Here is a 25,282-nt window from a genome sequence, read left to right as displayed (position 1 = left end):
TAAGCGACCGAAAAATACAATTGCGAATTACTTAGGATCTCTGTCCAGTCACGGCTAACGGAACAAAAGCACGCTACCTCCGTGAAGTAAATAAAGGGTTCCGCTCGAAATTTCGACAAGATACACCTGAAGAAGGTCGGAGGTTATATCGACCGAAACCTTGTTACAATCACATTCAAGATGAGAGCAGTAGTCCGATGAATCCAAATAATACAAATAACCAGTCGTTATCTAAAAAATTCAGAAACGTCAAATACTAAATATTATTAATAAAACTAGTCTTCATCTGCTTCAGTTCGTGTCTTTCAAGATAGACAATGTTTCAAGCAAGCTACATTTACCTCTTATCATATAGCATTTATTTTCATGGGTTCCCTTGAAGTTGAACGCATCGCTCTGCTGTTTCCACAGCGCTCTAACTTGTTCAGTCGAATGCTACCACAACTGACGGACAATTCCTTTAGCGGACTGCTTATTTCTGACTCTCCGAATGTCTGACCTATGAATGGCCTGTGTTTTATGATTATATAATAATCCTTTCTTTGTTCGTTCTCTGGCATCACTAACCAAGTCAGTTATTGTTTTGGTCAATTATAATTTTATTTGTTTATTTTACAGATCTCTTATTACACAATTTTTGAGTGACCTCATTAAATTTCAATCTTTTATTATAGAAATAGTTTTTTTTTTCTATTGTTTTGCTAAAAGAAACCCTGGGTCAGTTTTCTTGCTTTTGTTTAGAAAAATGATGTCAGGTTTGGGATGTTCGAAAACCTTAGCAGTTTGATATTGCCGTTCTCCTGTACTACGTCTGATCTATTCTAATACAGCTTTTCATTGTGGTCCAATTCATAGAGTTTGTATTTATTCCAATGTAGGACCTGAGCGACATTGTCGTGTTAACATAGGGCATTCTGATATAATATGCGCTAATGTTTCTTCCCTTTCATTACATAAAAAGCACATCGGCGATTTTGCAATTTTGTCGATGTAGTGTTTTGATTAAAGTAATGCGAGCGATATTTTTTTACATAGGCATCACCACTTATCAAGGCCAAGAGACCACTCGAGGATAAGGGTTAAAAAGTGTACAGTAGAAATTGGACAATATAGTAATAGTTATAGTAAATGGAAATTCGGTAAATTTGCTAACAAGTGGAACGGCTAATCAAGAACTTGTTTACGTTAGACTTGAAAACAACAATATTGTAGTCAGCTGGAAAGCAGGCAAACGGAAGACAATTCAACAGGCGTACAGTTCTAAAAAAAGAAACTTTGTTCATGGAATCTACGTTTAGGTTTAGGCACAGATAAAGAGTGGGGGGATTATTGATAGTGTTTTCAGCTAAACGAGTGTTTCTTGTGAAAGTTTGGCGAGGGTGGGGGCCATAGACTGAAGCTCAGTCGAACACTTTCCATGAAAATAACGATACAGTTGATTATTAGTTGTACACAGATTATCATCAGAAATTACTTAATAACACCCCGTGGTGTTGCTTAGGGTCTGGGTGACAAGTCTCCAAATATCTTTCTCCACCTCTTTCGATAACTCATGCAAATAAATTTGGTTCATCGGAACAGCCGTTTACCATAGACATCTCGCTTACAAAAACTATTGGTCTTCACCTGAAATTGGGTGGCAATAAGCATCCCCAATATCCCAGTCCTCTTTGCACTCATCCATAGAGGTCGGGTAAGTGCTCGCTCATCGGCCTTTCCATCCTCCTCGATCCTTCTCGAGTATGTGGTGTGGTGTCAGTCGACGGTGACGTTATATTTTTAGAAAGAGGGCTGGGGGTAGTTAGCGCACAATTTTTTGGTTATTATTATTATTATTAACACTTTTTTATGTGAGACAATAGAATTAATTGCATATACACACGTATAGAGAAAATGTGAACGAGAGAGAGAGAGAGAGAGAGAGAGAGAGAGAGAGAGAGAGAGAGAGAGAGAGAGAGAGAGAGTGATGTTGTTTGGTGTTTAGAAAACTGAATTTAAAAACTTGTTCAAAAATAAGGAACATTTGTTAATAACGAGCAGTTATTAATCTCACGATTATTCTTTTTTGAAAGGGATGAGAAGTCCACAGCGGTTAGAACAAAACAAACAAATAAAAACTTAACTATGTAAAACCCAGACTTATAACAACAACTAATTCTTTCGCCCTCTGGAAATCCTTCGCGAATCTTTGATAAGACATCGGAACAATTTTCTTTTATTCAAGAATAAAGCAAGACCTTCAAAGCAGGTTTTGTCTTCGTTGTCACGAGTGTTGAGACAGTGAAAAAGACGCTGAAATGCCCTCGTCGAAAAGAAAATGATTGTCAATGAAAAGGACTCTGAATTTTTTGTGCATAGCAACAATTATTATTTGCGCATTTTATTTATGCGTTCAACCTTCCAGCGGGTTGTGCTCTCGAATGTTCGATCAGATTGTCCTGATTATCACGTCGCCTACCTCTCTCTCTTTATATATATATATATATATATATATATATATATATATATATATATATATATATATATATATATATATATATATATATATATATATATATATATAGTCTAAAGAAGCTTTGAATAAAAAAATGCAAAAATAAAAATAAAGAATGCAGTTTAAATTCCCGGAAGGAAAAAAAAATATATTAACTTTAACCTATCGCAGACTTAGCATCTACATGATCCGACTTCTAAAAATTTTATAATGACCAAAGAGATTTCGCAAAAGTCTTCAACTTTAAAACAGAATTTAACTACATAAGGATGAAAAGAGAAAACCTTAACTAAATTTTTGTAAATAGAAAACGGGGATCATCAGTTGCTTACCATGTAGCTGTTTCAGAGATTTAAAAACAGGACAGCTGTTAATTACATGGCTCTCCAGTGGATAATACCACTTCCCCAATAAAAAAAAAATGTAAAATAATACGGTTACTATTTTTACTGATATATAAAAAAAATATAGATAAATAAAATAAAAGAATAAAAAGATAATAAGTAAGTTTAGGATTACAAGATCCATTATATATATATATATATATATATATATATATATATATATATATATATATATATATATATATATGTGTGTGTGTATGTGTGTGTGTTATATGCATATATATTACAAAATCCATATTTATATATATATTATATGCATATATATTATATATTCTATTATTTCAGGTTAATATCATTCAGAGCTAAAACATCCAATGAATTTAACGAAGTTTATACAAGAGTGATTTATACGTAAGTAAAGCAAGATATGCTTTCTATTTAGTCTTACATAAACATGTGGATATGACTACACATTCATGAACATGTTTCAGTACATTAGTTATTTATAACTAGAAACATCATCAGGCAATGTTGCTTTTACAAAAGTACATGCACTTTTGTAAAATTAATATATATATTAAAGTGACCTGATCTGTGCGTCTGTCTGTGTGAGGAAGGATCTCTACCAAACTACTCTGTCAACTTTCGGTCTACAACTTTGAAACTTAATATATAGGGGACGTGGATATAGGAGAACAATTCACGCATGTGAATTCATGAAACAGTTAGCAAACAGATAAAAATCCAATGACATTCACATACCAATTTTTCAGTTCTGACCCCTTAACAGCCCTTTTTCCGAATAAAAACCGATTAAAATTTTTTTCTACATGTCAGAATACCCTAAGTACCAAATTTTCATCACACGCGCATTGTCATATATATATATATATATATATATATATATATATATATATATATATATATATATTAAGAAGTACAGTTAAGTTTACCATATTGATCCAAGATGGCAAAACTAAAGTAAATTATAAATATTAAAGAATTACTATTTGTGAAGTAATCTCAACCAGTAGTTTTATTAACTACTTGTTCTTATATATACAGGGTATTCCAAAAGTCTTGGGCACATTTTGACATTGAATATCACTAGAACTAAAAAACACATCTGGTATATCTGGTATATTTTGGTATAGCCTTACAAAAAACTTAATGCATTTAGCTTTAAAATGACACCGCTTTCATCTTACTACCATTCACAATTAAGCAGTTATGCGGACTTGAAATGTGCCCAAGACTTTTGGAACACCCTGTATATATATATATATATATATATATATATATATATATATATATATATATATATATATATATATATATATATATATGATCCACATACAGTACTGTTTCGCAGCTCATCAGTGCGGCTAGACAGGCAACTGCCTCAAGCCCGGATCAAAACCCGACCGCCCAAACGACAGTCAAGATGTCTCACCATTGCGCTATACAGCTATATGCCATACATATGCGCTGTATATATATATATATATATATATATATATATATATATATATATATATATATATATATGTATATATATTAGGAATTTGTAAGCTAAAACAATGATGTGATTGTTAATTGCTTAATATTTTATTTTAAAGGCAAAGACTTTCAATAAATTCATTCTGTATATATCTTTTTCAAAGTCGTATACCTGTCTGTTTGTCTATTTGTTTGTCTATTTGTTTGTCTGTTTGTTCAAAATATGCGTCGTATATGACGCCATAGCAAAGATGTATAATCTTTCTGTATATACGTATATCGACTGACGAATAACTCCTCTAGCGGACGGCTTAACTCTGACCCTCCGATTGCCTAACTTCTGAATACCCTGCGTTTTATGATCATATAATAACCCTTTCTTTGTTCGTTCTCTGACGTCACTAACCAGATCAGTCATTGTTTTGGTAAATTATGATTTTATTTGTTTATTTTACCAACATTCCCATATATCTTATTACAAAACGTTTGACTGGCCTCACTAAATTCCAATCTTCTTTTATATAAATGTGATTTTATTGTTTTGCTAAAAGAAACCCTGGAAGAAGAATTTTCTTGTTTTTAGTTAAATGGAATGTGTATATCATTTGTGACGTACACTTCACATATATAGTATATGCTATGACGTGAGCAAACAGGAATACGAATTTATTATTATAATATATAGATCTTGGAAGAAATTTTACTTACCAGGAAACTGTCTCAGAAATGGCATAGACGATTTCTTGCTCCACCATGCTGGAAGAATAAAATAATAAATGAATAAATATAATAACATGAAAAATGAACTTATCAAAATGATAAAAAGTATCATCGACACAAAATCAATATTATTTCAGATAAGGCTTCACTTATTACTTCATATTGGTTCATAACAAATAAAATGTGAGTGATTGGTTAGTGATACACGTCATTAGAAAATTGCCGTACAGAGCCAATGAGCTCTTCTATCCGGGTTGGTGTTTCAACAGAGTCCGTCTTTTCGAGATGCATTGCCTTATATATTAAAAGAATAAAATTTGCTACTAGAACACTAGCAGAAATTTGCTTTTTTCTTCTGATGGCAAGTTTCGCTACTGTTCCGATAACAAATTTTATTCTTCCAATATATACATATATATATATATACATTCACACTGAGGAATATCGAAGGATCGGTCTAAAAATTATATACTTGTTTTTTCAAAAGACTTTTGGTATTCCTATACGTCAATACACAGAAAATAAATACAGAAAAGATATAAACAATTATATATTTTTCGTATTGATTTTTTTATTCATGTATATATATATATATATATATATATATATATATATATATATATATATATATATATATATATATGACTATCCACTTATCAAGTGTTTCCTTTTCAAATTAAATATGTTTTTAGCTCTTTTTCAAAGTGTTTTTAACATGTTTTATTAACTGTTTGCTCGTATTATAAGCTCTATCTCCTATTTGGTTTTATCGAGCTTTTACATCTGGCTGAGATAACTTTATGAATATTAATTCTTTAATATTTATATTATACTTTAATTTTACCATCTTGGATCATTTTGGTAAAATTAATTGTAATTTTTATCTTATATATATATATATATATATATATATATATATATATATATATATATATATATATATATATAGTAAGTTATAAAATATATATGGCAATTAAGCTACACAGAATATTCCGCGTTTCATCCACGCTAGGATTCATCAGGCATAAGCCTGATGAATCCTAGCGTGGAATATTTTGTGTAGCTTAATTGCCATATATATTTTTATATATATTCTGTGTAGCTTAATTGCCATATATATTTTATAACTTACTACCTAGCGCTACCTACGTATTGAGCACCGATGAAATAAATACTTAAAGTTTACGCATAAATTTATACTTTCGTATATTAATTTATGTGAGTAAATGAAGTAGTCATATATATATATATATATATATATATATATATATATATATATATATATATATATATATATAACGGACGGAAGGCACCCAAAAATTTATTAATTAAAACCACCCCGTGTCTTTTATTACCGGGGGTGGCGAGCTGGAAAGGGACTCAATGCCTTCCATGTCAATGAGACTATGTATGTACAAACTGTGTATATGAATTCTGTAAGCGAAATATGTGTGTTTCAGTGGGTGTCCAAAAGTTAATGTGCACCTCTCGTGGAATTTCTTGATTGCCTTTTGACCCCAAAAGGAGCTATGCAATATTGTGGGATACGCACGTGTAATGTTTGTAAGAAAACAGGAAAAATTGAAAAAAAACAAAAAACAAAACAAAAAAACAAAGCAATACGCTAAGTTTTGGCTTTTATACTACGCGCGAGACTTGGGGTGAATATCTTTTGCATTTCTATTAGTTGAAAAAACTGTTGATTTGAGCATTTGTCCAATGAGGAATCAATACGTAAAAATTCAAGATTTCCTGCCGCTGCTACTTCGACCACAAATACATATCTGTTCCTCTATTTATTTAATACTAGCCTGGGTGCCCGGCGTTGTCTGGGTGTTTGGAGGTGTGTGTTGAGCATAAAAAATGTGGTAGTAGGCAGGCAGGTTCGAACCCTTGACGCGAAGGCGGAAAAGAAAGTGAAAGAAAACCTGACGCCTTAGCTCTACTCCATGACGCGACCGGAAGTTCTGAACGTTGAAATTAGTAAAGGCATTCCAACCGATACAATGACTTGCAAAAAAAAAAAAAAAAAACGGTTTGTATTACTGTACAAATAGATTCGAAAAAGTTGTCAAAAAACAAATATATAACAAATAAATGTTATCAAAGGCAAGATAAGTTACTTTTCTACCAAACTGGATATATTTTTCGTGTTTTTATTCAATGTAACATGTTTATTCAGCTCGAAAAGCTGACAGTGTTTACCGATGTATTGGAAAATTCAAAATGGCGCCCGGCTCTCTCTTTAACACGGTAAGTTCAGGAAAAGGTGTAATAAATAATAAACTAGACAAAATACTGTTAGAAACTCGCTCAATATATGTTACCGTGACATAACTTGACATATATTCGGTGTTCTTTTAAATAGTAGTTCATTATTTATAAAACCTTTTCCCAAACTTACCGTGTTAAAGAGAGAGTCGCGCGCCATTTTGAATTTCCCAATACATCGGTAAACAATGTATGTTTTTCGAACTTAATAAACGTGTTACATTGAATTAAAAAAACACAAAAAATATATCCAGTTTGGTAGGAAAGTAACTTATCTTGCCTTTGATCACATTTATTTGTTATATATTTGTTTTTTTTTTATAACTTTTTCGAATCTATGTGTACAGTAATACAAACCCAAAAAAACAAAAACAAAAAAACGACCCTCCTTGTAGAAAACTGTGCAATTGAGGGTGAAGGAGCCAATTTTTCGATATTTGGTGTCCAAAGGGTCAAGCTTCAAAACGATACCGATATCGTTAAAATCCGTCGCCTCTGTCGAAAGTTTTAGGCGGACGAACATACATACATACATACATTTAAACAGACAGGTGAGATTTATATTATAGATAATTTATTTCACTATCTGTTTTTTTATTTTCAAAGACTTCGTTTGTCTAACTTTACCATCCTGGAGAAGAGAATAAAAACGTTAGGATAACGAAATGCATTCCAAAGGTGTTAATTTCCTAAGCAAACTATTTGTATTTGAAATGTAAACTGAACAGTTTTAAAATTTCATTTCGTTTTTGACTTTGTTTCTTTTTAAGTAAAGAAAGAAATTGATTTCTAGTCGTCATTTTACAGCCGTTAAAATCCCACGCGCTTTTGCCAGTGGTATAAAAATACTAAAGTATTTTTTATACTATTTGATCACCACATATCAAGGCTAAGAGCCACTCGAGGATGAGGGTTAACGAGACGAAAATGATTGCCAGCTGAACGATGGAGAACACTATGGGAGTAGTGGTATGATCAATGAGATCGAATGATTGCAATAAACCAAGTTTGATTACTTATAGTACAATTTTATTTTTCTACTGGTGAGTCACCAATAATCAATGGCCAAAAGCCACGCGAGGATAATGGTTGATGAGTGTCAAGTGGCCAGTGAGAGAACACCGTGATGGTTGGTAATGATGGAAATTGGGCAGAGTTTGATTGTTTAAGAAAATCACTAAACAAAAACCTTTTTACATCGGACTTGAAAACTACAATGGTGTAGTCAGCCAGGAAGCACTCCCGCATTATTGTGTTCCTCAAACGAGTAGTTCTAAGAAATAAAATTTACTCATAGAATTTAAAAATAAAAATTGTGATGAAGTTGTATCTCAGATGGGAATATTTGCTCATGGCACAACGCTCTATAATAGTCATAAGGGAAAAACGAATGTACGAATATCAAAGACAATGGTTGAAATCCTAGAAAACGACCGTAACTCGATAGTTAAATGAGGTCGTAAATGGTTGGTAAGATTTAATGCTACTTAGATTAAGCTGCTTTCTTTTAACAGCTACAAGAAAAACCTTCTCAATCAACGATTGCCATGACAAATCATACCCTACCTAAGAGCACTTCTTTAAAACTCCTCGGCCTAACATTTATTAGCAACATGAATTGGAATACATAAATTGAGGGTATTGCCAAGGCTGCTGCAAAGAAGATGCTCTCCCTCTAGCATGCTAGAAAGTTATTCACATCAAAGAGCATTTGATATCTTTACAAAGCTACAATTCGTCCATGCACGGAGTTTTGTTGCTACATTTGCGCTGGAGCATCTACCACTAGTCTCTCACTCTTAGTCTCCAATCTAATATCGGCCAGGTTCTCAACCTTTATCCCATCGTTGCAATGTCGCATGTCAGTGCACGTTTTACAAATACTTTAATGGAATATGCTTTGATGAAGCTGTAACACTTGTGCACTCCCGACATGCATATTCCCAACTAACTCGACAAGCAGTTAAATCCCACCCCTTCACTGTTGAGATCCCTAGATGCTGGAAAGCCTTCTAATCTAACAGTTTATTCCTTCAGACTGTTAGACTTTGGAATTCCCTACCCCGTTTCCTGTTTCCCTGACTTTACTAACATGCAAGATAAAATGTAATGTGAACAAACACCTTTTTGCTCAACTCTACTAAATTCCCTATTAAGCACGATCCCAAATAGTAAAAAAAGGGAAATTGTTAACAGTGGCTGTAGTTAGATGATTGTTATGGATGTTTTAGAGGGGGGGGGTCATAGATTGAAGCTCAGCTGCATTTTTATTAAATTATTATATATTTATCGAAATCGTGCCAAACAAGATATTTGATGTAAGGGGCGAAAAATACTATTTCAAGAAATCAGCCAATGATCAGTGTATGCTGTACAGGTTATGATCCTGAAAACAGAAATTCCTCCTCTTTTGTCATAAATATCGCTCATGGAATGGGAGGGATTAAAATACAATGTAAGAAAAGCGAGAGTTGTGAGGCCCCCAAAATAAAACTAATATAAATTTTCTATTTCCTGTCCAACTTGTTACTTTATTGTTCACTTTCTATAGAAGCAGATAAATAAATCCATACATGTACTGCCATATTTGGTTTTGTGTAGCTAAAAGGAAATTTTGCTGATTTTTCTTTTAAAGCAAATCTGAGTGGGGGGGGCGTAATGTAGAAAAAGGAAACTTTTAGTTAAGCCTACCTGCTGGTTTATAATAATAATCATCATAATAATAATAATAATAATAATAATAATAATAATAATAATAATAATTTTTGTTTTTTTCTTTTTCACGAATCATAAAAACAAAAGGGGCGTTACATAGACCTGAGTGCATTGAAGCTGCATACCCACGAGTTCGCTATCCCCGTCCTCCATCTCTCACTACCCCATTACCGCTCCACTAAAAGAGTGATACCAAATAGGCAAGAAGGTTTAAAGAGGATGGAAATACTGAGGAGAGAGCACTGACCAGACCTCCGCTGGACAAGTGTGAAGAGAACTGGGACCTTAGAGAGGTTTATTGTCACTCAAATCCCAGTGGAGAACAATGACTGCAGCCAGTGAGAAATCAATGGTAAGCGGCTGGTGCGATAACGCAATTTTATTTGCAAATGTTAACGAAAAAAGTGAAGAGTACTGGAAAATCTGGGGAGACTTGTTGTCACTCAGCTTCCAGGGAACACCACAAGTTGTTTTCAAGGAGAGATCTTTGGTGACCTGTGTTAAAAGCTCTTTGTGGGCTAATAATAATAATACTAATAATACTACTACTACTAATAATAATAATAAAACGAATGGTGGAATACTTTTTAAGAGTACTTACACAGACAAAAGAATTTTGAAGGCAATTTAACTTTTTGTATTCATAACAAACATAACTTTTTAATTAGATGATCATACCTACTCGTTAGTCAATGAAAAAGATGGTTGGAGATAGTAAAGTGTGTTTTACTAAAATAAATATAGTCGGATATATTATGCACTCATTTAAAAAAGATTAGTTTTTCAGATTTTGCTTTAATAGCTGGCTAATCTAAATGAAATATCGATATCGCAGGTGTACATGTTCAAATCTGACAACGTAACAATATATTAGATATATTTGCAATATCTGTGCACCGGCATTGCCTTGGAAAAATTGAAGAATCCAAGAATCTCCAACCCTTACCTCTGAAACTCATAAATATTTTAATCACGGTTTAAATTATCTATAAGTATTATTTATTGCGTCCTTTGATTATTTGTCCATAGCTAAAAATATCTTTCTCACAACAACATACGTACGTGGAGGTGATGGTTGCTTACTTTTTAATTTGGGCGATATTAAATAATAGTGTAACTACTGAAACACGGGAAGGCGAGTATTATCTATTAATATGATAGCAAGTGTGTTATTTTTTATGTCACGTTTACATCTTTTTTCTTCTGAGTGACTGTCTTTTAATTGTTATGACCGTCCATTTCTTGGAATAAATAATTTTTCCAAGAATTTTTCATAAGTTTTTGTTTTGGTTTTGATTATAGCTGAAGGAACTCAAGTTATATATATATATATTTTTTTTTCTTCATAAGTTTTGGTTTATATATATATATATATATATATATATATATATATATATATATATATATATATATATATATATATATATATATATATTTCATAAGTTTTGGTTTTGGTTTCGATTCAAGCTGATGCACCCAAGGATATACATATATATTTTTTTATTTTAAAAATTCATAGAAAATTGATTCTATAATAACATTTACAAAATCTGTAAGAATTAAAATATCATATTTAAGTGTATTTTACGACCAGGCTAAGCCGGGCGTCCCTGCTAGCTTAGATAAATACTATTGCAGTTTTAACAAAAGAGCTCTACTGAAAAAACTGCCAACCTTTTCCACATCTCTCAACCCTCAAAAAATGAAAAATCACAAAAAACAAAACAAGATTCAACCCAGAACTCCAACTACCAACCTGCCCCCCCCCCCACTACCAGGTCTCCTTCTTTAACATCCGGGGTCTACATTCCAACCTTTCAGAGGTTGAATCTAATTACACGAGACTAAACCAGACTTATTGTTCCTATGCAAAACTGGCATTGGACTGACTGTTCCCCTATATGAGTTCGCGATTACCAGATATTCAAATTTGGCATCAAACTCTGACCCCCCCCCCCAAATCATCATGGTCATGGAATATGTGCCTACCTTAAAAATGGCTTTCCATGTGGTAGGGACATCTCCAGAGAAAGTCCTAATTGGCCTTACATGAGCTTCAGAGTAGCATTTGCTTGACCATATTCTGTCTACCCATCGCTTAGCTAACATTCACGTCTGTGGAGACTTCAATGTTCACAACGTGGAATGGCTATTCCATTCAAAAAAGACTGATGATGAGGGGATGTACTGCCATGATTTCTCGATTGCCTATGAACTAACACAAATTGTTCACAAACCCAGTTGAGATAAAAACAAAATGTAATAAGTTCTCTAATGCATCTCTCCCTCTTACTGTGCATAGATATTCTATGGTTGACTGGGATGACTTCCAAACATTCATATCAGATATACCTCTGCACTACATGTTCAAAAAAGAATGTGTCCTCTTTAGTATCAGATCTGACTAAATGGTTAACTGTGGGTATAAACCGCTTCATAACCTCCAAAAAATTCCAGCTAAAGTTCAACAGCTAACTGTGGTTCACTCCAGAATGCGCCGCCCGCCACCATTGCACACAGAAATCACTATTTCCATTGTTTTCAGCATAATAGATGTGAAACTAAAGACAACATTAGGACTGCCATCAACCATTGTAAAAGAGTAATAAAAAATGCAAGAGATTCCTATGCTCAGTACATCAAGTTTAAAGTAGCAGAGCAGCGGCTTGGCTGCCAACAGTTTAGGCGAATCATAAACATTTGTGCCCCCACGACGTAGACACCCTCGACAAACCTGACAGGCAGCTAAATCCCACCCCCACACAGTAGAGATCCCTAGATGTAAAAGATCTTTCTACTCCAGTAGTTTCTTCCCCAGAACTGCTAGACTCTGGAATTCCATTCTAGGTCCCTCCTTCCCTAACTGTACTGACATGCAGAAGTTCAAGTGTAACGTGAACTGACATCTTGCTGCCCAAATCCCAACATAGTGCCCCAGTAGTTGCTGCCCCTGATAGTAGCCCTCTACACCAAAGTGTCAATGTGCCTTGTTTGGGGTGAAAAGGTAATAAAAAAACAAAAAAAAAAACAAAAAAACAAAAAAAAAAAACAAGATCCTGAACAGAAGCATGTCCTCTATCCTTACCATCATCAATGGACCTGAGGTAATCTCGCCAGCATCTGACTAAGCAAAACTCTTTGCCAAGAACTTTGCAGCAAATTCTATCCTTTGCAATTAGGGCAGCCTAACCCTTGTATTCTCTCTTGTGACTGAAAACACACTAAGCAACATACTAATTTCTGGCCGTGATGTTGTCAAGCTTATCAAAAACCTTGATTCTAGTAAAACAACATTCAAGTCATAGTGCTCAAAAAGCTTCAACCGGAACGAGATTCCATACTTACAAAGCTAATTAAACGCTGCCTTAAACAGAAATGCTTCCCTTGGAAAACTTCATCAGTCTACCCTGTATTTAAAAATTCCGGTGATCGATCATCTCCCTCTTAGTACAGACCAATCAGTCTCCTGTGCATCATAAGTTGCTGGAAACTGTGATAAACAGAGAAGTGGTCAACCACCTCGGCAAAAATAACCTGCTCAATGACATGCGGTATGGTTTCTATTCTGCAAGATCTACAGTTGATGTACTAACTGTTACATCACATAGGATTAGTGATCGCTCGACTGAGGATTTGTCTCTAGAGCAATAGCTCTTGACATATGCCTTTGATAGAGTGTGGCATAAAGGTCTACTTCACAAGATTGCCAGCTATAGAATAGCTGGGAATGTCCTCTGAGTTATAAAATTCTTTCTGTCTGACAGGCTTATAAGAGTAGTCGTTGATGGGCAGAAATCAGAAAGTCACTGTATTAACACTGCTATCCCTCAGGGTTCCATCCTGGTTCCAACCCTATTCTGATCTTCATCACATATCTCCCAAATCATATTCTTAGATCATTTGTAGACATTCATGCAAACGACACGGCAATCTATGGTGACACATCAAAAGCTAGAAATGATAAAGATCCTTCTGATTCTTTCTCTTCTGATCTTGAGAACGTGGTGCAATGGGGAAAAGGTGGTTGGTTAATTTTAATGCATTGAATACTAAGCTTCTCTCCTTTGATCATAATCGCTCTGGTTCTCAACATGTCCAAATGAAATGAATGGCTCAAGTTTTGGGGAATCTTGACAATCAAGTTTTGGGATATCTTGACAATCTCCTGGGACTGACCTTCACTCCTGATCTGAAATGGAACGCATACATTGAATCCATTGCCAAGATCGCTGGAAAGATAGTTGGATCACTCTACTGCTCCAGTAAGTATCTTACTGCCGATGCAATCCTCTATCTGTATAAGAACCAGGTGCACCCTACAGGTGTGCCACATCTGGGCAGGAGCTACACCTGGGCAGGAGAAACTTGCCTTTTTTTCTTCCCTGCATCCTCTTTCCCACAGAAAAGACATTGCGAGTCTTTCTCTGCTCTATCGCCATTTTCATGGTAAGAGCTCATCTGAACTCCAATCTATGGTCCTCATTTGCCAAACTTTCACAAAAACACTCAACGAGCTAAAACCACTATATATGATTTATCTTTAGATATGATAACTTACATTCATTAAACCTTATCCTCAAGTGGCCTTCGAGACTTTATACGTGGTGACTCCCAAGTAAAAAAAAAAAAGACACACACACACACATGAATACACTTTATATATATAGATGGATTTTGATATGGATAATTAATTATTTCCATCACTGATAACGTTGAAAAAAGAGGAAATATTTTTGAATGAGCATATTTGCTTGCTGTATAATCAATCACCCAATGAACAGGATATTAAAATTTCGTATGCTGATAAAACATAAGTGATAATAATACTAATAAAATTATTAATACTAATACTAATAATAAAAACAATAATAATAATAATAATAATAAAAATAATAATAATAATGATAATAATGATAATAATAATAGAGGAAAAAGAATGATATAGAAATAATAATAGTAGCAGATTAATATGAAAAGAGGTTGTTCTAAAATGCAGAACAGGATATCATACTACTACTACTACTGCTGCTGTTGCTGCTGCTGCTGATGATGATGATGATGGGAAGTGAAAACAAATACAGAATTAAATCGCATATTGAATGAGAGGAAAATATTTACTTTGGAATAAAAGTATTTCCATATCTATCTATATATCTATACAAGTGAGAATGTGTGTGTGTGTGTGTGTGTGTCTGTGTGTGTGTGTGTGCGCGCGCGCGTAAGGACAACTCTCCACTAAATATACTCAATGAAGTTTTGATCTACAGACTTGAAATTTAGTATATAGGGTATTCAGTCATGTGGAAATCGGTTTCCATCCGGAAAAAAAGGGCTGCTAAGGAGTCAGAATAAAAAATTGGTACTTGGGGGTCTTCAGAATTTTATGTGTTTATCAAGTGTTTCCCGACTGCGCATGTGCGAATCGTTCATATGACAGCTTCCTTATTTTAAGAATAAGTATGTTCGAAAAAAACACTTTTTAAGGATCATGGCAAGCTGGCCTAATGGTTATTGTACTTGAATCACTTTTTCAGGTTTTGGTTTCGATCTCAGCTTGAGTATTTTTTTTTTACTTACAAGAAGTGAACTGTTTTAAAAAAAATAGTACTTGCATTTGCATGTTTCAGTTTCTTTCTTAAAACTTCATTTAACGTTACGTTTAATACCGTTCAACGCCGGGTACATCAGCTAGTTATCAATATGTTTTCCCATATCTTTGTCTTGTTTGGTAATTTTTCAGTATATTGATAGTTCAATCTCAGAGTATATCAATATATTTACATATTTAATTAATTCCTGTCCACATCCTCCCCCCACTTTTTTTCAATTGCCTTCTCATCTATTCTTCATTTAATAACTTTTTCATTTTGCACTTTTCCTATTTCCTATTCTTCAGTTTTTTATTTTATTTTTTCTCAACGTCTCTATCATCTATAATGCAAATCTCACCTGTCTGTTTAAATGTATGTATGTATGTATGTGTGTATGTATGTCTGCCTAAAATTTTCGATAGAGCTGAAGGATTTTCACGAGATCAGTATCGTTTTGAAGATCGACCTTTCGGACAACAAATATAAAAAAATGGCTAAAAACATTCATTCTTTCACCCTCAACTAGGCGCTTTTCTCCAGGGAGGGATCGCTTTTTCCGCCGATATTTTCGAAAGTCACCCTCTCTTTTCGATTGACTAGTTTTAATTTAAACCTACGTCACTACCGGTTTGGCGATGGGTACAACAGCTAACGTGTCACGTTTTTCGGTTTTTTACATTCTTTTCCTCCTTCGCGGTATGGGTTCGAGCCTGCGTGCCTACTACCATTTTTTTTTTTTTTGCGCTAGCAATTTTCTTTTTTATTATTTTGCTCAACCAACACTCTTAAACAAACCTTCACTTTCTTTTCCGCCTTTGTATCGGGTTCGAGCCTGCCTGCCTACTACAACATTTGTTTTTTGCTCAACATAGACCTACAAACATCCGGGTAACGCCGGACACTCAGGCTAGTTCTATATAAGATCGTTCACATAAATAAAATCACCCCCATATATATATATATATATATATATATATATATATATATATATATATATATATATATATATATATTGGTAGCCTGGCAAGGCCACAGGCGAGACAATGGAAGCAGCAAAACTGAAGTTTGTGTGCAGGACACTATGTATACATATGTAGGCAAATTTGGACATATTTTAATGGTTTGGAAATATATGCTTTTTTATTACTAATTGTCATAAAATTGTAACCATAGAATAGTATTATAATCTTAAAAAAACCCTGCAAATTGATGTAGTTTTATCCCATAGAACCAAAGAGATGAGCATTTTTATATTCAATTTGGCTATCAGTATATATATATATATATATATATATATATATATATATATATATATATATATATATATATATATATATGGCGTGTATATGTATATATGTGTGTATATATATATATACATATATATATATATATAATTATTTGCTATAATAATTATTAAATACCTACATATCCCTCCCTATATATATATATATATATATATATATATATATATAATGAACTCATTTTTCCCTATAGTTTTGTAGCTTAATAGGATTAAAAATCAAGACATTTCATGCAAATGTAATATGCACAGACTGCAGTACAATATCTGAGGTTTGTTATAGGCATATTACCTCTCCACTTCCTCGATACTCGTAGATTCCTGTATTTTTTCTGCTGAGAGTTCCCTGCCAAAATCCGTTAAAATCACTGGAAGTAGTAAAATCTTTTGTCTCTAATTAATTCCTCCGTTCCCCGCCATCCATTTACACCGTTGTGTGATCGTTCACAAGGGACAGTTACGAAGGAACGCCGGTTTCAGTTTTCTGTACTTCGTAGTTGCTTAAAAAACAGGAATAGAATTGCACTGTGTCTTTCCGTTCTATGCTTCCTATTGGGTGAATTACGTTTGTTCGATGCTTTTCCTGTTTTCGTTTTTCCGATTTTTTAGGAAGTTTAACATCGTTTTTTTTTATAATATTGAAACACGGATATTATTCGTGTATTCTTTACTTTACTTCTCCCTTACACACACACACCTACGAACACCCGGAAAACGCCGGGTACACACGCTAGTATATATATATATATATATATATATATATATATATATATAAATTCGCATTAAAATTATATATATATATATATATATATATATATATATATATATATATATATAAATTCGCATTCCTGTCTGTTTGTTTGTTCAAAATTTGATTAATATATACAAAAGGTTCCTTACTCATTTATTTCTGTATATAGTATGATTCTTGCAAACTAGATACAATAAAGAGATCATCTCATTTGCATATTACATTGAGAAAAATCGATTTTATTAAATTGCGTTATCTTAGTTAATGTTTCTAACGAGAGAATTGTTATAAGTGTTCTATTTAAAATCGTTACAGATTTTAAACAATAATTATATTGATAACATATTTAATTAAATTTATTTGGAATTATTATTCCAACATCAATTTTTTAAATTCTTTGTTTAAAGTTATTTGCCCCTTCGGAACATAGACAAAAAATAAAAACTATCACCTAATAAAATAATTTGGTAATCTCAATAAATTTCTAGCTTTAAAAAATAATTCCGAGTAGATAGAAAAATGTTTGGCTTTTCTTGTTTTTTAAATATTAAAAAAACACTTACGAAAAACTGAAGAAAAGATTTCATGTGCTTGTTTTTATTATTCTATAAAATACTATACAGAAATCGGTAAATTTTTTACGATGTGACCCACCTAAAAAAATAAAGATCTACTTTTTTTGGCTTAATAGCCTTTTAAAATAATATGACAGAAATTTTGAAAAGAAAGAAAATTAACATTTTAGAGTGGGAGATCACTTTTCCATATGAATTTAACGTGAAATGAGCACCCACATTTTGGCCACCAAGCGTTCAACGAGACATGTCACCTCTAGCATTTTTTCATGTTTGGCGATCAGGCAGGGGCGGGGGGGGATAAAACATGACAAATACTTTTTTTTTTTGTGATGGGGGTATTACATTTAAAACATGAAATAACGATAAATTTAATTAATTTTTTATGAGATCCCTCTGTACTTTCACCTAACAATTTCATAAGAAAAACGAATCCCAAAATATGGCAAATTACATTGGCTGGGGCATTACAATGGCGAAAAATTTCATTTAGTTGTTTTTGGAATTAATTTTTGGTAGATCTACATTTTTTAAGGGGTTCTGCTTACTTGGCTTTTTTTTTTTTTTGCGATCGCACGGTTATTCGATGCTATTTTTATTGAAACAAAAGTTGTAATAATTTATTTCTTATGATTTATTTTTTGGGAGAGGATTTTTTTTCTAGTGCTAAATATCCGGAGAATAGTTTCTTCTATTTGTATCCCTTCTGCCAAAATATCTGGTGGAGAGGGTATCACATACTTCTTTTTTTGGGGTTATGTTTTTATCCGTTCTTTTATTTTTTGAATTGTTCTGGGGATATCCACGTTGCCCATAATGAAAATGATTAGTATAGCAGGTGTGTTCCAAACGGAACTACATGTCAACCCAGACAACGTCGGGTACCCATGCTAGTATGTATATATAAATATATCTAAATATCTATAAAAGTGAAAGTGTCTGTCTGTCTGTGTCCATTTCTCTACACAATGACTCTGTCAATTTTCAGTCTACAGACTCAAAATTTGATATACACAGTACTGAGATTTGGAGCAATCTTTGTAATCCGGTTTCGGCCAGAAATTTGGCTGTTAATGGGCCAAACCCCTCCGCCAATTTTGGGTATAAACACTTGAAATCTATTAATGGCCATTGATCTCACATAATAACTTGAGGGGCCCAAAATAATAAATATTAAAGGGTCATAATATGGGCCAAGTTTAAAAAATTTGACCTCTGCGGTCTCTACCAAATTACTCAGACAATCTGGTCTAAACATTTGAAATTTTACATAAAGGGTATTCAGAGATAGGGCAAGCTTTTTAATCGGTTTGGGTTGAAAATTTGAGCTACCAATATATAAATGCATGTATGTATGTATGTTTGCATGTCTGCCTAAAATTTTCGACAGAGGCGACGAATTTTCATAAGATAAGTATCGTTTTGAAGCTCGACCCTTCAGACGACAAATACCGAAAAATCGGCTAAAAACATTCATTTCTTCACCCTCAACTGGGCACTTTTCTACAGGGAGGGGTTGCTTTTTTCACCGATATTTTCGAAAGTCATCTCCTCTTTTCGAATATCTAACTTTAATTTAAACCTACGTCAATACCGGTTTGCCGGTAGTCGTAACAGTAAAGGCATCAATTTTTACCCCCGTTCTTTTCCTCCTTTGCGGTACGTGTTCGAGCCTGCCTTCCTACTACCACTTTTTTTGTTGCTCAACTCACACCTCCAAACACCTAGGCAACGCAGGGCACCCATGCTAGTATATATATATGAAGGATTAAAAACAAGACCTTCGAAAGGGCGAATGAACTCTTTTTCTGGGTCAACGGCCAACTAGCACCGTGTATATTTGTGTGTGTATATGTGTATTGGGGTAGAGAGGGCTCCCGTAAGCCGTGGTGAAAGCAACCTTTCTAGGGGAAGCAAATCTCTAATTTAAAAAACCATAAAGCGGAAGACCAGTACCCGCATTAAGCTGGTCTGCAGTTTAATTTGTTGCTGGCTATCTTGCTCTTGCTTGTTGCTGTATCTCAATATTTTGAACCGAGAGAGAGACTTAGCTGTCGTACAAAGCTAAGACTCTGTAACATCATATTTGTATAGATACTCCCTAAGACATTTGGGATCATGGATTTTAAATGTCTGAGGGAGTGGCACTCGTCTGACAAGACGTTGCAATTATCATATATATATACCACCTCTTTTGGCAGTTTTATAAACTTCAAATCTCAGCGACTATCGATCAGTATTTAATAAATGAATGCTCGTTGGAAAGGTAATGACCTGAAGTGTGTTGTGGGATATATGACATTTGCCTTTAAGGTCGCATATTAAGGGGACCATCCATCATACAAAGCCTACTTTTGGCATTTTTTTTACATTCAAAGTCATGTGTTTACCCAGTTTTGCATATAAATTACAAAATATCTGATATTCCCCCAAAACCTCTGGCCTTGATGGAGGGGAGACTAAAACTAGCTGCTATGGTTTCAAATGATCTGAAATAACCGCAAGGGGAGACTTGATTCGAAATATTTCTCATATCGCTCTTCTTTTTTTTTTTTTACACAGTGATCACCACTTATCAAGGCCCGGAAGCCACTCAGGGATAAGGGTTATTGCAAGTACATTACGTTAGTGTGGAGATTTGATTAAGTGTTTACTTAAGGGGGCGGTTCATTAGGAATTTGTTAACATTGGACTTGAAGACATCCAAGTTGTAGTCCGATGGGAAGCAGGCAGACGGAACAGAGTTTCACAGGCGCGCAGTTCTAAGAAATAAGCTTTGTTCATGGAATCCGCGTTTTGATTTAGGCACAGATATAGAGTGGGGGAAATTTTTCACAGTGGATTCAGCTAGACGGGTGTTTTTCGTGAAAGATTGGCGAGGGGGGACCAGAGATTGGAGTTCAGAGGAGCACCTGCCATGGAAATAACGATAAAACAAGGATAGGCTCGCAACGTCTCTTCTGTGGGAGAGAGGTTGCAGGGTAGAGAAAAGGGCATCCCCACTAAGCCACGAAGTCTATTTTGTACTCTGTCAAGGCAGGATAGGCTGTTTTTATCAGCTCCTGCCCAGATATGGCAACAGTATTCCATCCTTGGACGTACTTGGCTTTTTTTGGAAATAGGGCATGATTATGAATATCTCCAGTATCAAATACTTTTTGCACACTGTGAAATTTACTTTATGCATAAGAACCAAAAAGATTGACATAATCCATGAGAAATATTTGGAATCAAGTCTCCCTTGCTGTTTCTCCAGATCATTCGAAGCCATAGCAGCAAGTTTCAGTCTCCCCTCCATCAAGTCCAAAGGTTTTGGGGGAATATATATATATATATATATATATATATATATATATATATATATATATATATATATATATATATAAAATAGCAGGGCAACCGGAGGTAAAATACGCTTAAATATGATATTTCAATTTATGCAGATTTCATAGTTATTATCATAGAGCCAACTTCTTTTATTGTACCCAATATAATGATTTCAAAAGTAAAAAGAAACGACTTGGGTGCTATCAGCTAGAATAGAAACGAAAACATATAGTGCTCAAATCTTAGTCGTAACCGTTTGAGCAATCATCAGGAGGGTAAGAAAAATAGTTAAAATGAACCGGCTTAAACGTTTGAATGTCTATTTGTGCATGTGTCCAAAAGCACTTTAAGTCGACTTACATTTGCTAATTTCATTTTTTTTTCAATTTTAACCCCATAGCAACTATTTTACCGGCTAAAACTCCATAAAAGGACAGTCCACAAAAAAATGCAACCATTTGACTCGCTTTGCGCCACTTAATAGTTTTCGGCAAGCTTAACATCGTTTATTTATTTATTTATTTATTTTTTACTTTCCTCTGTTTCTGTTTTCACGATCTTTCCATTTTGTTTATTTATTTCTTCTCTCTTTCCGTTTTTCCTCTTCCTTCAGCAAGTTTAACATCGTTTCTTTCTTTATAAAACAGCCGGGGTCTTTTTATATATATATAAACATATCATAAATCATTTCCGTTACATTTCGCTTTGTTCGATGCTTTTCTCTCTATTTTCATCGTTTCTTTCTTTTTTTTTCTTTTTTCAGTATTTTCCTTACAGGCGGCACTATGAACCCATCCCCCCATTCTTCTTCCTTTTTTTCTTCTTCTTTCTCACGTTCGTATATAACAAAATATTTTTTTGGTAGATTTCGGAGTGCTAAAACCGCGGTGATGGGGATTCTTCCATTACACTAAATCGAGCCACAGCAAAGGGTACCAGAGTACAGTTAGTATATATATATATATATATATATATATATATATATATATATATATATATATATATATATATATATATATATACAATAAATACATATAAATATACAATAAATATACAGGGTCTTCCAAATGTCTTGGGCACATTAAGCAGATATGAGGACTTGAAATGTGCCCAAGACTTTTGGAACACCCTGTATATCTTTAATATATAGTTCACAAAACACACACACACACACACACACACACACACATATATATATATATATATAATTATATTTTATTATAATAATTAAATACCTACAGACACTAGTGTTTCATCCTTTCGGGAATCTTCAGTGCAAGGTGTCATGATTAACAACAGTCAACAGATTCGAACTCGGCAACACGAGCCATCTCTGGCTTGATTAGCAAAGACGGTATCCATTTGGCTACCATCAACCGCGTGAAATAACATTGAATTTAAACATTTTGCTTTTAAATGTTCTTTTCGTCAGTCAGACAGTGATCCAACCGTTATGATATATATATATATATATATATATATATATATATATATATATTTATATATATATATGAATTAAAATGGAGGTGGAAGGACCTGAATACTCAACGTTTCGTCCGATTTATGCGGGCTTCTTCAAAAGGGATGGTCATTGACGAGAGAGTCGGAGGATTGGGGCTATATATAATGATGGGGGAGAGCAACGTGTTTTCCTTATGTAAATTAGATGTCATATATACATATATATATACATTTTATGAGAGAAAATAAATTAGAGTAAACTAGTGTGGTGGATTACGTGGTGGATTACGTCTAAAAGTTAGAATATCGTAGAGATTAAAAAATTGCGTCTGGAAATATAGCTCTCCCCATCATTATATATAGCGCCAATCCTCCGACTCTCTCGTCAATGACCATCCCTCTTGAAGAAGCCCGCATAAATCTGACGAAACGTTGAGTATTCAGGTCCTTCCACCTCCATTTTATTTTATATCGCCGGATTTAATCCATGTCAACAATCATATATATATATATATATATATATATATATATATATATATATATATATATATATATATATATATATATATATATATATATATATATTTATAAGGGAGTAGTGATCCAAACATAATTCTTAATGAAAAACCAAGACACGGAATAATAAAATAATGTTAAAAAATACACATTGTTGGTGACTACTTCCTTATTTAAATATACATCTTTCTTTCGTTGAAATTTCTTAACCCATTTTATATAAATATATATATATATATATATATACATATATATATATATATATATATATATATATATATATATATATATATATGTATATATATATATAACGACATCTTTTCGATTAGAAATTTGATCAGGTCCGCAGTTTAACCAGTGCCTGTTGCTGTCACCAGATCTCTTGGCTGAACTAGTTTCAAAGGAATTATTTCTTTCAAAGTTTTATTTATTGAAATTAGAATTGGGTAATGGGGAAAATAAATCTCATACTATTCTTGATAAAGTATTCAATTACTTTTTCATTATATCTTTAGTCTTATTTTGTGAAGATATTTATTTCTATTCATCCTAGTTGCAGTGGAGACTTCTGAGGTAGTTGTTCCGTGTTTGTTTGCGTTCGTTTAGATGATATTATTACAGCTCGGTTAGAAGATGAGTGCTTTGAAATGCAATTACTCTCGTTTGTGAAAGCTAATTCTTTGCGATTATTGTAACTGATAACGAATCCCTTCCAATGCTTTGTTTCTAAGAAATTACGTTCTCAATTTAATAAAAATAAAAACCCAATAAAGTCAAGAAACGCTAAAGAAACGACTTAAAACCAATATAAATCGAAAATACAAAACACAAAAATAAAACGGATGGGAATGTTCAAATAGAAACTAAAAATTGCAATACAGAAAATAAATTATAAATATCTGTCCAATGCATATGAAAAAAAAAAAACTTCATGTTAATTTGTTTCATCTACATAATATTCTGCTTAGTTAATCTTTCGTTACGCTTTGAAAAAAAAAAATGGCTAAAATACAATTTTTGAAGTCCAAACTGTTTCAAAAATGGCCAGATTCGAGAAATCTGGCTTTAAAAAGGCCAATCTGGAAATCCGAACAAAATATAAGAAAAAAAAACTCCCTTTAAGGTTATATGATCATTGTTGCAATGGTGTGAGAAAGAAACTTATAGTAATTTCGACGTGCAACGGTTCTTTACCTCAGAAAAGTCAGCGAAATATTACGTATAAAAGGGAACATTAGAAAGAAACAGAACAAAAAGTACATTGTCTGCCAAGTGATTTTGAACTGGAGTAGTAATATAAAGATTGTCTCTTACAATGCGATTTTATTGTTTGTATTGAACTATGTAGCACAATATTACTTTCTATGTATTTATTAGTATTTATTCATTTATCTCATTTGGGTCGGTTCTATATTTAAAATACAATGATTGCTATTTTCATAGAAATGTTGATAAACTCATATTTGCTGCGTGTTATTTATTTTTTTTCTGTTCTAAAAAAAACTTTGCGATATCCAACAAATATCAACTTTATCATATTTGTTGATTAAATATATTTCTCATTCCACAGGTTCTGCTAGTAATTACTAGTGCTGTGACAACAGCATATTCTTTTCATTGTTTTGACTCTGGACTCAAAACTAATTAAATTAAATTAATTAATTAAATTATTCCGTTAATATCTTATATGTTTTTATATAGACTGATGTGGTTCTCG

At 33.3% G+C, this 25,282-nt stretch overlaps 1 protein-coding gene across 1 annotated transcript in view; it reads right to left on the bottom strand.

Annotated features, from left to right (window-relative positions):
* LOC145298654 (uncharacterized) overlaps window positions 1–25,282 on the bottom strand; it is a 200,726-nt gene that overhangs the window by 34,575 nt on the left and 140,869 nt on the right. The window contains exon 4 of the mRNA XM_080144334.1: window positions 5,047–5,094. Coding sequence (XP_080000460.1) covers window positions 5,047–5,094 — 48 coding nt within the window. The remainder of the gene's footprint in view (window positions 1–5,046; window positions 5,095–25,282) is intronic.

The sequence above is a fragment of the Euprymna scolopes genome, chromosome 2 (genome assembly GCF_053919585.1).
Source record: "Euprymna scolopes isolate OS-2025 chromosome 2, ASM5391958v1, whole genome shotgun sequence".
Taxonomy (NCBI): domain Eukaryota; kingdom Metazoa; phylum Mollusca; class Cephalopoda; order Sepiida; family Sepiolidae; genus Euprymna; species Euprymna scolopes.
The sequence above is the reverse complement of the archived record's forward strand: the minus strand, read 5'-3'. Positions and strand labels throughout refer to the sequence as shown.